Source organism: Chiloscyllium plagiosum, chromosome 17, assembly GCF_004010195.1.
Source record: "Chiloscyllium plagiosum isolate BGI_BamShark_2017 chromosome 17, ASM401019v2, whole genome shotgun sequence".
In the NCBI taxonomy this organism is placed as follows: Eukaryota; Metazoa; Chordata; class Chondrichthyes; order Orectolobiformes; family Hemiscylliidae; genus Chiloscyllium; species Chiloscyllium plagiosum.
This window is the reverse complement of record NC_057726.1, coordinates 28,718,517-28,731,898: the sequence shown is the minus strand read 5'-3', so window position 1 is coordinate 28,731,898 and position 13,382 is coordinate 28,718,517. Positions and strand designations below refer to the sequence as shown.

The 13,382-nt window shown below is 41.1% G+C and overlaps 1 protein-coding gene across 1 annotated transcript in view; it reads right to left on the bottom strand.

Moving 5' to 3' along the window:
• The window catches only part of piezo1 (piezo-type mechanosensitive ion channel component 1), a 263,867-nt gene that overhangs the window by 36,972 nt on the left and 213,513 nt on the right, over positions 1-13,382 (bottom strand). The window contains exons 39-42 of the mRNA XM_043707516.1: positions 12,618-12,876; positions 11,779-11,967; positions 9,769-9,955; positions 4,325-4,433 (exon numbers count right to left, since the gene is read on the bottom strand). Of these exons, the coding sequence (XP_043563451.1) occupies positions 4,325-4,433; positions 9,769-9,955; positions 11,779-11,967; positions 12,618-12,876 (744 nt within the window). The remainder of the gene's footprint in view (positions 1-4,324; positions 4,434-9,768; positions 9,956-11,778; positions 11,968-12,617; positions 12,877-13,382) is intronic.

Genomic DNA, 13,382 nt, shown 5'->3' with positions numbered 1-13,382 from the left:
ACTTCTGACTGTACCCTCTCCCTCTCAAATTGCAGATTGAAGCTTATTGTATTATGGTCACTACTTCCCAATGGCTCCTTCACTTCGAGGTCTCTGAGCAATTCTGGTTCGTTACACAATACCAGATCCAGAATTCCCTTTTCCCTGGTCGGCTCCAGCACCAGCTGCTCTAAGAATCCATCTCTGAGGCACTCCACAAAGTCTCTTTCTTGTGGCCCAATACCATCCTGATTCTCCCAGTCTACCTGCATGTTAAAATCCTCCATAACAACTGTAGTGCACGTGCAAAGGAACAGCCTGCTCATTGATGCCCAGTTTGGGGTCCCCTAGGACCACTTAGCTGTTGACCTCTTTACAGCTTTGGTCCAAACGTGGACTAAAGAGCTGAACTCCAAGAGATGAGAGTGACTACTCTTGAGACCAGACACCATTCGATGGAGCATGACATCAAAAAGCCCTACCAAAACTTGTTTCAATGAGTTGGAATCATAATTTGCACAAAAGAAATATGGTTGTGGCTATTGAATATCAATCACCTCAGTCCCATACTTCAGGAGTTTTTGGAGTAACATCCTAGGCCCAATCATTTTTAGCTGCTTCATCAGTGACCTTCCCTCCATCAAAAGGTCAGAAATGGAGATGTTTACTGTGATGCTGCTGCTCCTTTAACAAGGTTATGGTGTCCTTGGCTTTTTTTTCCCCAGAGAGGTCGTAAAAGCAGTGATTCCAAAAAGTCTGGTTTGAATAGGCTTTAGGACCAATTTAATTATAGCTAACAGATACTGCCTCAGGCAAAGGGCTTTCACGTTTCAAGAAAAAGGGGAGTGGCCTGTTTCCCCAGCTCAGCTTTGATTTGGTTTTGGCAATTTGGCTGTTCACTGAAAGCAGTCAGGCAGTTTTGAGGCTGCTGATCCAAGAAACAGATACATGGAAGAACATGTTCCATGCCTCTCTCTGACTTCTCTCCTGTAAAAGTCTTTGTTTGATTTTACTTTTTGTGCCAAGGGATGCTCATGGGGATTGTTGTAAGTATTTGGAACAGCATCATTAAGTTGGGATAATCTATTGGGTTTTCAGATAGGTTAAGTTATTCTATTTTCTGTTCTCTTTTGTTGGTAATCTTGCAAATAAATTCTGTTTTGATTAAAACTAAGTGGTTGGTCCATCTGCATCACTCCTGGAATATCCATTATACACATGCTTAAAACAACTAGCAAAGTTAGGGTCTGGGCTTCTTTCTTGAAATGTTTTGAGAGGGTCTGGCCTGGTCCATCATGTCACTAATGGTTGCACAACATTCAGATCCATTTGCGGTGTCTCAGCTCCTGAAAATGTGTCCAAACACAACAAGACTTGGACAACATCCAGGCTTGTATTGACAATAACAAGTAACATTTGGGCCACATGTGCCAGGCAATGGCCATCTCCAACGAGAGAGAAACCAATCATCGCTTCTTGATATTCAAAGTCTTAGTATTACTGAATCCCTCAACATCATCGTCCTCAGGTTACCATTGACCAGGAATAGAACTGAGCCTGCCATATACTGTAAATATTGTGGCTTCAGCTGCAGTTCAGAGGCTAAAGATTTTGCACAGAGGAGTTCACTTTCTGACTCCCAAAGTCTACAATGCACAGCTCAGAAGTGTGATGGAATACTCCCTGTTTGCCTGACTAGGCACAGCTCCAATAATTATGTTACACAGAGCAGTCAGAGCATGGACGAGCAGTGCATTAGATTAGTCAGAGTAATGGACAGAGCAGTCCATTAGATTAGCACCGCACCCACAGACACAATGGTAGCAATGTGTACCATCTACAAGGTGCACTGCAGAAATTCACAGAGGTTCCTTAGAAAGTCCCTCCCAAACCCATGATCGCTACAAATCCAGGGAAATGAGTGGTCTTTCTGGACCTCCATTTTGAAGTGTGCAAGATGAGTTGGACTAGTATGTGTTATTTTTCTGTTTTAATGAATTTTCCTTCAAGAACAAGGGCAGTAACTGCATGGCACCACCAGCACATACTGATTCTCCTTCAAGCTGCATGCCATTTTGTCCTGGAAATATATTGCTGTTCCTTCAATGTCACTGGGTGAAAATGCTGGAACTCCCTTCCTAATAGTAATGTACTTACACCTTATGGACTGTAATGGTTCAAGAAATCAGCTCACCACTACCTTCTTAAAGGAGCAGTTAGGGATGGGCAATAAATGCTGATGTAGTCAGCAATTTCCACGTCCATGAATGAATAAAAATAACACCTCGTACAGATAGACCATGGTCCTTTCTGAAAGCAGGTACAGAAAGATTACTTTCCCATGAGAATCATGGAGACCAGAAAGCAAAACCAAAAGATCATATTAGCATTGATTACCAGTTTTATTATAGGTTTCCAAAGATTTTTAAAGGGAAAGTATCCATTTGCTTATCAAGTATCAGGGAAGGTATTCTATTTATTTCAATTATTTCCTTTGTTTCCCAAACTGAAAGACATTAGCTAGCTAACAAGAGTTATCTATGGACAACCTCAACTCCAATTTTCTTTTTCCAAACTGAGGAGTAAATTTGTTCTCAACAAATCGTGAAGTGTCAGTTGTACGACTAACTGTCAATCTAAAATGGTTTTTATTTAATTTTAATTGACTAAAAATACATTAGCTGTATTTTAATCAGAACCTCTCAGTTGGTTCATTACTGCTTTCTGACTCATGTTGCAGAATTTTTATGGATTAGTTTCTGACCAAATGAAAGCATCCCTTTGGGTCAGGAACCTGAATGAAGAAACTGAATTTGCTGAAACACTAAATAAGCCAGAGGGGTAGCAAACCACCAATCTCCCAGTCAATTGGCAGAGGCAGGTAGAATGACATACTGGTTCTACAAAGCAAGGATTTTTAATTATAGGGACCACAGTATGTGTTATGAATGTTACTCCAGTAGCACTGGAACTTTGGGGCTGCAGTAACAACAGGAATGGAGAGCAGCATTGTGAAGGCTTCTCCCTGGAACTCTCAGTCTTGAGGCCACGCTGAGGAATCCAAAGCGTGTGGTATTAGGTGAACTTTATCAAGGACGAAATCAGCCTCTCTAACCAAGCAGGTTTGGATGGGAGTCAGCAGCAAGCTGCTCTCCCTCCAAACTGAAGATTTATGACTCTAAGATCGAACACCTCAAGAGGACATGACACTGCCAGATGCCAAACCCAAGCTCTGCCTTCCCAACTCTTTCTTCTATACTATTCCCCAGAATACAGCTTGCATTTTCACTCAATCATCAGTCTCCTTGCACGCGCGCGCACACACACAAACACAAAATATTTCCCTTTTCTCTACATAGGCTGTTATGAACACATGCACCTTTGTTTTCTCTCTTTTATCTAAGGGAGTGACCTGTGGGTGAAGGTGGAAAGGGTGAAATCACTCATCAGGGTGACTGCAGTGACCAGTAGTCTCTCTCCTGTTTCATTGATCAGAGATTTCCCAGCCTGAAGGTGCTTTTCCTGCTGTGGATTCATCTCAGTGAGCCTGGTGATTTGTTGACATGCTTGGAAACAGGTGTACAGCACTGATTGTCAAATCTGGAACTGCAAGTTACATCAGCCTCTAATGAGCTGTTTGATTTTATTAAATTACTAACCCAACAACTGCATAGTGGTTAGCCGCTTCCCCACACGCATTTTCTGAGCCACTTTTTCTTACCTGTGAAAATTCCACCCTCAAGCAGTAACACAGCCTACAACAGGGATGCATGCACAGACAAATTTCAAATGCTGGGGACCTTGGGCACAAAGGACATTTGGGCCACACCCACTGCACACTCCCACCCCTGTTGCTCCTCGTCCCATCTAATTAAAGAACAAGTAAGTAATGAAACGCATACTGAAGGCTGAGACAGTGAATTAATAATAGTATGCAAATGGAGTTTTTCTGTATTGTAACTTTTATCAGGGAGTTCCATCTTTGCACAGTGCCCTGGACATCGGCCTTATAAGCTGTTGTGTTACATATCCCTACATATACGCCTAAGTTGTTATTCAATCAGTTAATCGTATAGGTTTACATTAGAATGATAGGTCAACTCACCATTGCAGAATAGCATTGAGTCCTGTGACAATTTCTACTGCCTTTGTTAATTTTGGTTTAGACTCAAACTTAATTTAAGCAGATCTTAAATAGTGTAGATTTCCTTAATTTCTCTATTCCAGTGTGATTTAAATGGGTTGATTAAACTCAATTTAAAATAAATTTCATATTTTGCACCTTAATTGAAATCACCCTTTAAAATCTCCTTGGTTACAGAAACATAAAACCATGGGCACTTACATCTGGAAGAGAAAATGTTTTACTTTCATTCCAAATTCCTTCAGTTTTTTGCCTGCCTTTTCTTTTCTGCTAGGTTTCTTTTTGGGCTTCCGAGAAGAATGTTCTTTCTCTGAAAGGATAATATTTCTTAATAAAGCATTTCACCTTATAGCATACTTCAGAAGGTCTTAAATTACTTCAAGCTCCTTAATTGCAATTCCATGACACAGACTGATGAACTCTTTTGCAATAAAGAGAGTTTACTTCCATTCATGGGTCAAGTTATGATATTATTTTATGTAGGCCATACAGGAAAATCCCAAATACATTGCTATATACATGATATTCTGGATTTAACTGCACAGCATAAATCTTTAAACAAAATCAAAATATTCCATATTAGACTTATGTACTGAGTGGTTCATCGTATATGAATCATAGAAAATTAATGCACAGGTTGTGACAAGAGAGGTGTGATTTATATGTATATTCATATCATTTTTGGAGTTTGAATGCCAAAATAGTGGCATATGACTTCAGTTACTTTTTCTTAATAAAGAAAAGGTCAGAGACTCCTTCCAGATCAGTGACCTAATCCAGTATATGTCAGAGAGCAGGTGACTATGAACAAATGTTGATGTTTTTACTGCAGGGTTTACAACAGGTAGAGTACACAGAGAAGACCATTAACTTGCTTTCAGTTCAGAACAAGGATGGATTTGAGTTTAGAAGACATTGAGATTGGAAGTGTTTAAGGCAGCTCAACAGAGACCTGACTGGAGTCAGAAGAAAATCTAGCTTTCTCTCCTTAGAGGTGTATAGGACAGTTCATGAAAAGCACAATCACCTCAGCAGGAAAGTTGCACTTGTCTAATTTCCAAACTAGAAGAGTTTGGTTAGAAATCTGCAGGTTATTAGAACAGAGAAAGCTTAGGCTGTCAGAATTGTTGAAGAGGTAAAAACAATGACTGCAGATGCTGGAAACCAGATTCTGGATCAGTGGTGCTGTAAGAGCACAGCAATTCAGGCAGCATCTGACGAGCAGCAAAATCGACGTTTCGGGCAAAAGCCCTTCATTAGGAATAAAGGCAGAGAGCCTGAAGCGTGGAGAGATAAACTAGAGGAGGGTGGGGGTGGGGAGAAAGTAGCCCACTCCCAGGTCATTTCCTCTGCCCTGAAGCTCTTCAACCATGTCATGAAACAAACTCGGTACCATAGCCACATTTGCTTCAGTGCATGCCTCAACCCCAGGGCATCAATGTGGACTTCAACAGCTTCCTCATTTCCCCTTCCCCCACCTCATCCTAGTTTCAAACTTCCAGCCCGCACTGTCCCCTTGACCTGTCCGGACTTGTCCGACCTGCCTAGCTCCTTTTCCACCTATCCACTCCACCCTCTCCTCCCTGACCTATCACCTTCATCTCCTCCCCCACTCACCTATTGTACTCTATGCTACTTTATCCCCACCCACACCCTTCTCTAGCTTATCTCTCCACGCTTCAGGCTCTCTGCCTTTATTCCTGATGAAGGGCTTTTGCTCGAAACGTCGATTTTGTCGCTCGTCGGATGCTGCCTGAATTGCTGTGCTCTTCCAGCACCACTGATCGAATTGTTGAAGAGTTCATGTTAGCAGATTTGGAAAAGATTCACTGAATTGTCTCCGCAGTCCATGGCAAAGAAATTAGTAGGAGTCATTTAAGTGAAATCTGAAAGGAGTTGAGCGATAGAGTGTACATCCTCTAGATTTGAATCTTTGTAAATTAATGATTTTGGAAAATAAGTTGAAAACTTTGTTTTATTGTGTGTTTTAAGATGGTCCTGTGCTCTATACTTTTGTAGCTTGCCTTTTATTTATAACTTCTTTTGTGTTATAAACTTCTGTTCTATTGTTAAAGAAACTCTGCAGCCTCATTTGACTATGTTTCAGTGACTGACCACTGTATTAATGAAAACTAAAAACAAATCAGATTTCATTCTGGCATTTGATATGCACAGTAACTCCATCAGCTGTGATCATAACAAGGTACAGTAAGCTATTAGGAAAGCAACTGTTTGGGAAGCTCTGGTTATAAAGGATTTGCTGTACAAAAACAAAGGAATCTATAAGGTATTGAGATGTCATGCTTGCAAATCTATGTATGGTTTTGTTCTCCATACTTAAGGAAGGACATACTTGATCTAGAGGAAGTGCAGAGACTTCTGAGTGAGGGACTTGACATAAGAGCTGTGATTTAATAGATTAGTCTACATTTTCTGGAGTTTAGCAGAAGTGATCAAACTGAAATACATAAAATTCTTAAGCAGCTTGACAAGTTTGATGCTGGAGAACATTTTTCTGCCACTGAGGAATCTTGAACTGAGTCACTAGATAAGAGGTCAGCAATTTACAACTGTGGTTCAGCAAGGCAGTGTTTTTTAAATAAGAACATAAGAACTAGGAGCAAGAGTAGGCCATCTGGCCCATGGAGCCTGCTCCCCTATTCAAAAAGATCATGGCTGATCCTTTTCTAGACTCAGCTTCACTTACCCACCTGCTCACCATAACTCTTAATTTCTTGACTGTTCAAAATTCAATCCATCTTTGGCTTAAAAATCTTCAACAAGGTAGCCTCAACTGCTTCACTGGGCAGGGAATTCTACAGATTCACAACCCTTTCGAAGAAGTTGTTCCTCCTCAACTCAGTCCTACATCTAGGGTTAAAATCAACGAGGTAAAAACAATGACTGCAGATGCTGGAAACCAGATTCTGGATTAGTGGTGCTGGAAGAGCACAGCAATTCAGGCAGCATCCGAGGACAGGCAAAATCGACGTTTTCCAACCCCTCCAACCGCAACAAGGACAGAACGCCCCTGGTGCTCACCTTCCACCCTACCAACCTTCGCATAAACCAAATCATCCGCCGACATTTCCGCCACCTCCAAACAGACCCCACCACCAGGGATATATCTCCCTCCCCACCCCTCTCCGCCTTCCGCAAAGACCGTTCCATCCGTGACTACCTGGTCAGGTCCGAGCACCAGGGGCGTTCTGTCCTAACATCTCCGAGACACCCGCACCAATCAACCAAATCGCCCCGTGGCTCAACATTTCAACTCCCCCTCCCACTCTGCCGAGGATATGGAGGTGCTGGGCCTCCTCCACCGCCGCTCCTTCACCACCAGACGCCTGGAGGAAGAATGCCTCATCTTCCGCCTCGGAACACTTAAACTCCAGGGCATCAATGTGGATTTTAACAGTTTCCTCATTTCCCCTTCCCCCACCTCATCCTAGCTTCTAACCTCCAGAAACTCGATCCCCTGACCTGTCCGGACTTGTCCGACCTGCCCAGCTCGTTTTCCACCTATCCACTCCACCCTCTCTTCCCTGACCTATCACCTTCATCTCCTTCCCCACTGACCTATTGTACTCTATGCTACTCTCTCCCCACCCCCACCCTCCTCTAGCTTATCTCTCCATGCTTCAGGCTCTCTGCCTTTATTCCTGATGAAGGGCTTTTGCCCGAAATGTCGATTTTGCCTGTCCTCGGATGCTGCCTGAATTGCTGTGCTCTTCCAGCACCACTAATCCAGAATCAGTCCCACATCTGCTAACTCAGTTCTAAATTCTTCAAACAATTGTGAATCTTTGCAATTCTCCATCCTAGAGAACTGTGCTTGCTCAGTTGCTGAGTATACTCAAGACAGAGATTAATAGATTCTTGGTTCAAAGTTTGAGAGAAGATTTGTAGTTCGGGTGCTCATTGTTGTGGTTCTGTTCGCTGAGCTGGGAATTTGTGTTGCAGACGTTTCATCCCCTGTCTAGGTGACATCCTCAGTGCTTGGGAGCCTCCTGTGAAGCGCTTCTGTGATCTTTCCTCCGGCATTTATAGTGGTTTGTCTCTGCCGCTTCCGGTTGTCAGTTCCAGCTGTCCGTTGCAGTGGTCAGTATATTGGGTCCAGAACGATGTGCTTATTGATTGAATCTGTGGATGAGTGCCATGCCTCTAGGAATTCCTAGAGAGCAGAGAACAACCAGGAAATTCCTAGAGGCATGGCACTCATCCACAGCTCGGCGAACAGAACCATAACATTAGATTACATTACAGTGTGGAAACAGGCCCTTCGGGCAAACAAGTCCACACCGACCTGCCAAAGCGTAACCCACCCACACCCCTAACCTAACACTACGGGCAATTTAGCATGGCTAATTCACCTGACCTGCACATCTTTGGACTGTGGGAGGAAACCGGAGCACCCGGAGGAAGCCCACGCAGACACGGGGAGACTCCACACAGTCAGTCGCCTGAGGCGGGAATTGAACCCAGGTCTCTGGCGCGGTGAGGCAGCAGTGCTAACCACTGTACCACCGTGCCGCCCACAACGGATTCTTGGTTATTAATAAAATTAAAGAATATGATAATATAGTGGGAAGGAGATGTTTAGCTAGAAGATCAACCATGGTCTGGTTGAAATGTGGAGCAGGTTCACAGATCCAACATCTTATCCAATTTCCATTTCTCATGCACTTAAGTTGTCTTTGTGTTTGTTAGTGCCTTCATTGTGGTGCAATTGCCTAAAACTCTCCCTTGCACATTGATTTGGACTGCAATTAAAATATTTATATTTTTGTCTAGTGAGAAAGACAGGAATTCTAAAACTGATGTAGACATCTAGCAACAAATCACACAAGATGGATACCAATGATCATGACAAAATTGTAGTGTGCTCTGCTGAATTTGAGAGCCAGTGGTGGTTGTGAGAGAAGATGGGGTAGGGGGACTGATGGTGGCAGTTGGGGTGGTGGTGGGGGGGGGGGGGGGTGGAGAATAAGTGAGAGTAACATCAGATGGCTTTCCAATTCATTCCACATGCCAGCAGCTTGAGAACATTCCCAGCAGTGGGTAGAACCTGATTGATTCTCCCCCCCCCTCTCAAAAAAGTATGGAGCCAACTCTGATGTTTAAAATCCCAAACAGGGCAGATTTTGTGGCTTCATCACACAATGGTTTAGCCTCAACTGGAGTATTGGAACAACTGGAAAAGTGCACATTTTAGGAAAAATGTGGAGAGAGTTTAATCTGGAGGCAGTTTAATTTGGAGACAGTTTAGCATAGATTTGCTAGAATGATTCATGGATGAGACTCTTCCATTCTTTGAAAACACTTGGATACTGAAGTGTTTGCAGCATCCATGGAACTGTAAGAATGCATGTTTTCAGAATGGAAAGGAATGAAAGGGAGCAAATTCTTTCAAATATTTAAGAAGTAAAGTAAATTAGCAGAAGTCCAAGGCAAAAATGGGGGGAAATAATTTGTATTGGTTTAGTGTAACTCAGTGATTTGACATGTGGATTAAAATGTTTGAAACACCAACATCTGAATTAGCTCAGATGTATGCAAATTTCAGAGGTTAAAACAGGAGTTTATTAAATTTGTTTTAAGGAATATTCTCAAGTCTGGCAACATTGTTTCTAAAACCTTCTAACCTTTGGTTTGTTTTCTCCTCCTAAAACGAAATCTGCTCTTTTTTACTTCCTGTATTGGTTCTAGGTCAGAAACGTGGTCATCTGCAGCTGGGTCCTGGTTTGCATCCTGTGATTCTTTGATGGCCTCCTTTTCTTTCATAATGTCCTTTTTCTTTTGAACTTCCTGATCATCCCATAGTCCATACCGCTGAAAATAGAATGGTGGAAAATTACAGCATTTGTAAGTGTGGGGTGGGGAAAACAAATCAGTGCTTTCGCTGTGTGATGATTTATTTATAAATACATACATAATGCAATCCAGAATAACTTTGAGTGAGGTTTTACTGCATCTTGATGAAATACGGCAAGAATCAGATCATCTTGACCTGTCTGCACGGGAGCAAGGTCTACAATGGAGCAGCAGACTGACATTAAACCTGAAGGTTTTATGTACATCAGACTGGTGAGGTGCAGTGCAGTCTCGAGCTGGACATCCCCCAGGTAAGGAATACCTCTTTTATATTTAGTTCATAGGCTGTGGAAAGCACTGACAACACTACCAGTTATAATTGCCCTTAGAGGAGGTGAGCTGTCTATCACAATGGTTGCAGTCAGTGTGGTGTAAGTACAGCCACAGTAGGTTTCTGGTAGAGGATTTCAATTACAATTCAGAGATCATCTCAGTAAGTTGAATGGATGGAAATGGTGGGGTCTCACTCCTCAATCAGAGGTAGGTTTCCTGTCACGTTTGGGAAAGGTGGGTGCTTGCTAAAGGACGTACAATGGAAGAAGAGGGTTGCAAGGGAGAAAGGGATTTAATGGCAAAGTTGCAAGGATTGGTTGGGGGAGCTAAAAGGGAAAAAAACTAGGAAGGCACAAAGATGATAAAACAGTTTTAAATGAGTCAAAGAAATACTCAGCTAACTGGGATCCAAGAAAACATTAAGTCAGTGAGGTAATGAATTCTTGCAAATGAATGTAGAATGTATAGTTTCGGGCTGACAAAGTTGAGGAGCTATAATTCCTGGAAAAAATAAGATAGATTCTATTGCAATGAACATTCTTAAATTAGTAACTATTAAATTAATTATTAAAATATTGTTACAATTAAATTAATTAAATATCAATTATTAAAATTAATTCTGAGATTCAGTAAATAGATTTCTAACTACCTGATGAGAACAAAAAGCTTTGTGTACAGGCAATGAAAGTGCATTAGTAGTGAGCCCAGCAGCCTTCAGAAGGTGGGTACAGGCTGGTGGCTTTTTGGCTGGAGAAGTGTATGTTAATTAAATTGATAAATAAAAACTGTTGTTAACTTACACCTGTTGTGTTGTACCAATTTAAATCCTAGGTGGTGTCTCAAAATTGATATTTTTCTCGTATGTTATGGTTTTAAGTTTAATGGAGAGTTGATAATTATCAAGACTATTGATGAATTATTCCAATTCTGCTTCTGGTTGAGTCAGAATATAAGTCAAGAAGTGTACAGAAGATATTGTTACAATGTGACAGCCTCACCTACCAGTGGAATGAGAAACTTCCCTTAGAAATCAAAATAGTAGTAGTAGTAGTTCAAAAAATCCCAAGAGGGCTCCTCAGGAAAGAAAAAGAATTCTGATCCCTGATGGAATTCAAAAAAGCAGACAGAAAATGTGGCAAGATATCACTGAGCCCTGATTTTACTTTTGCTCATTCACGTGAGATAAAGATCTAAATATTTTAAAGCTGACTGAGGGACCGGTGAGGAACTTCTGCTTATGCCACATAACCCAAACATTCTCCAAATTGAAACAGGAGCTCAATTTTGAAAAATGTAGACCTATCCTAAAGACTATTTCAGTCTATTGCAAATGGTCTTAACACATTGTTCCTTTTCCTGCCTATAAATTCATTCTCATTTGTCACTGGAAAATTAATGTAAACCAGGCTAAGATTTTGAAAAGCACCTTTGTGTATGTTATTAGTAGTTGCTAATTCACTAAACAAATGATTGTTTTATCAACGCTATTGAAAGTTATAGTATGTAACCTTTAGTAGTGACTGATGGAACAAAAGTGCCAGCAGCTGAATCAGATCATATTTAACATAACCATCAGTCTTCTCCAAACCGAGAATACGTGGAGGGAAGAATGGCTTGTCTTCATTCAATGAAATGACGTAGGAGTTGTTCCAAGGGAAGAACCCAAATTGGAATAAGTATTTAATGACCACCATCACCTGCAAAGTGAAACGAAAGCAGGTTACACCTGAACTTGCATTAAAATGCTGAAACTTAAGAACACTGAATATTATGCAGGAAAATATCATAGTCGTGATAACAATTAATGCCCACATTGATCTTCATATTGTCATTACCTGAAATGTTCACTAAGTAAAACAAATCAGAGTACAACAAGCTCAGGGGTTTCAAATAAAACTTCAATACAAATACCTTATACCCAATTAATTGTCTCTGATTAAAAGTCACTGTCGCAATTCTAGGGAACTGTAGCAGACAACGCGTAATTAGCAAGGTTCCAAAAACAACCATTGTCTAAATGAACATATTATCTATTTTTCACAGCTGGCTGATGGATAAATATTGCTCAGAATCCCAGCTTACTAACTCAAGAATGAAGGTGGCTTGCTATGACTGAGGCAAGACTGGTCCTTAATGTGTGAATTACAGTGTTATAATGGATTGTATTGAAACACAGTTCCTTTTTGTCCAACTCCATTTGTCACATGTATACACCTTATATTAACACACAGGAAAGCTGGTAAGATCATAAGTATTACGCAGGGAATAAAAACAATTTTTCAACTACATAAAGCATAAAACATGTAAATTTGTACAATGAGCAATATGCGATCTCTCTTCAGCTCACCTCAGTGTAGATGATTGCTGTCATCCAAAATCGTTTGCTGGGCCGAGGAATTGAAAGCATTGCCCAGAGGAACATCAGAATGGGAAGAAAGAGTGTGATTACAGAGGCAGAGATCATATTGTTCAAGATAATGATGAAGTAGCAGGTCAACTCTGAATAAGCAGCAATGACATTATACACAGCAAATACCAGTTTCAAAAATCGGTTGTGGGATTGATAAAACTTCTTCGATCCCTCCAATTCTTCAATGGAAGAATGGCTTAAAAAGATAAAAACAAAAACATTAATCTTAAAATGTTATACCTGATGAGTAATGTTTTTGCCACCTTTTATTCCTTGAAAATATCAAAATGCACATTCCTCTAACAATCTGCTTCTTGTCCCATTTATTTTGAGTATTGTATAGTAATTTTTGACCCCCATACTGTGGTGCACTACATCAATCACTCTTCTTGAGATCTTTGCTTGAAGGAGGACCTTGATGATTATTTGCAAAGTGCCGTGACTTTTTATCCCAGTTGGGGCACAAAGGCAGGTCCATGTTTGCTGCAACTGGAATAGGAATCAAACTTTGTGCTTTTAACCTTAATCTGATCCACATATCAAACCATCTCAGCTATTAAGCCTTCCCATATCAATCAGTGCACATAAAGAAATGGTCAGAGAGTTTAACAGCTGGGAAAGAAGTAAGGTTCCACATGCTAGACTGGTTAGTAAAGTTAGATCACACGGGATCCAGGGAGAGCAAGCCAATTGGAAACAAAA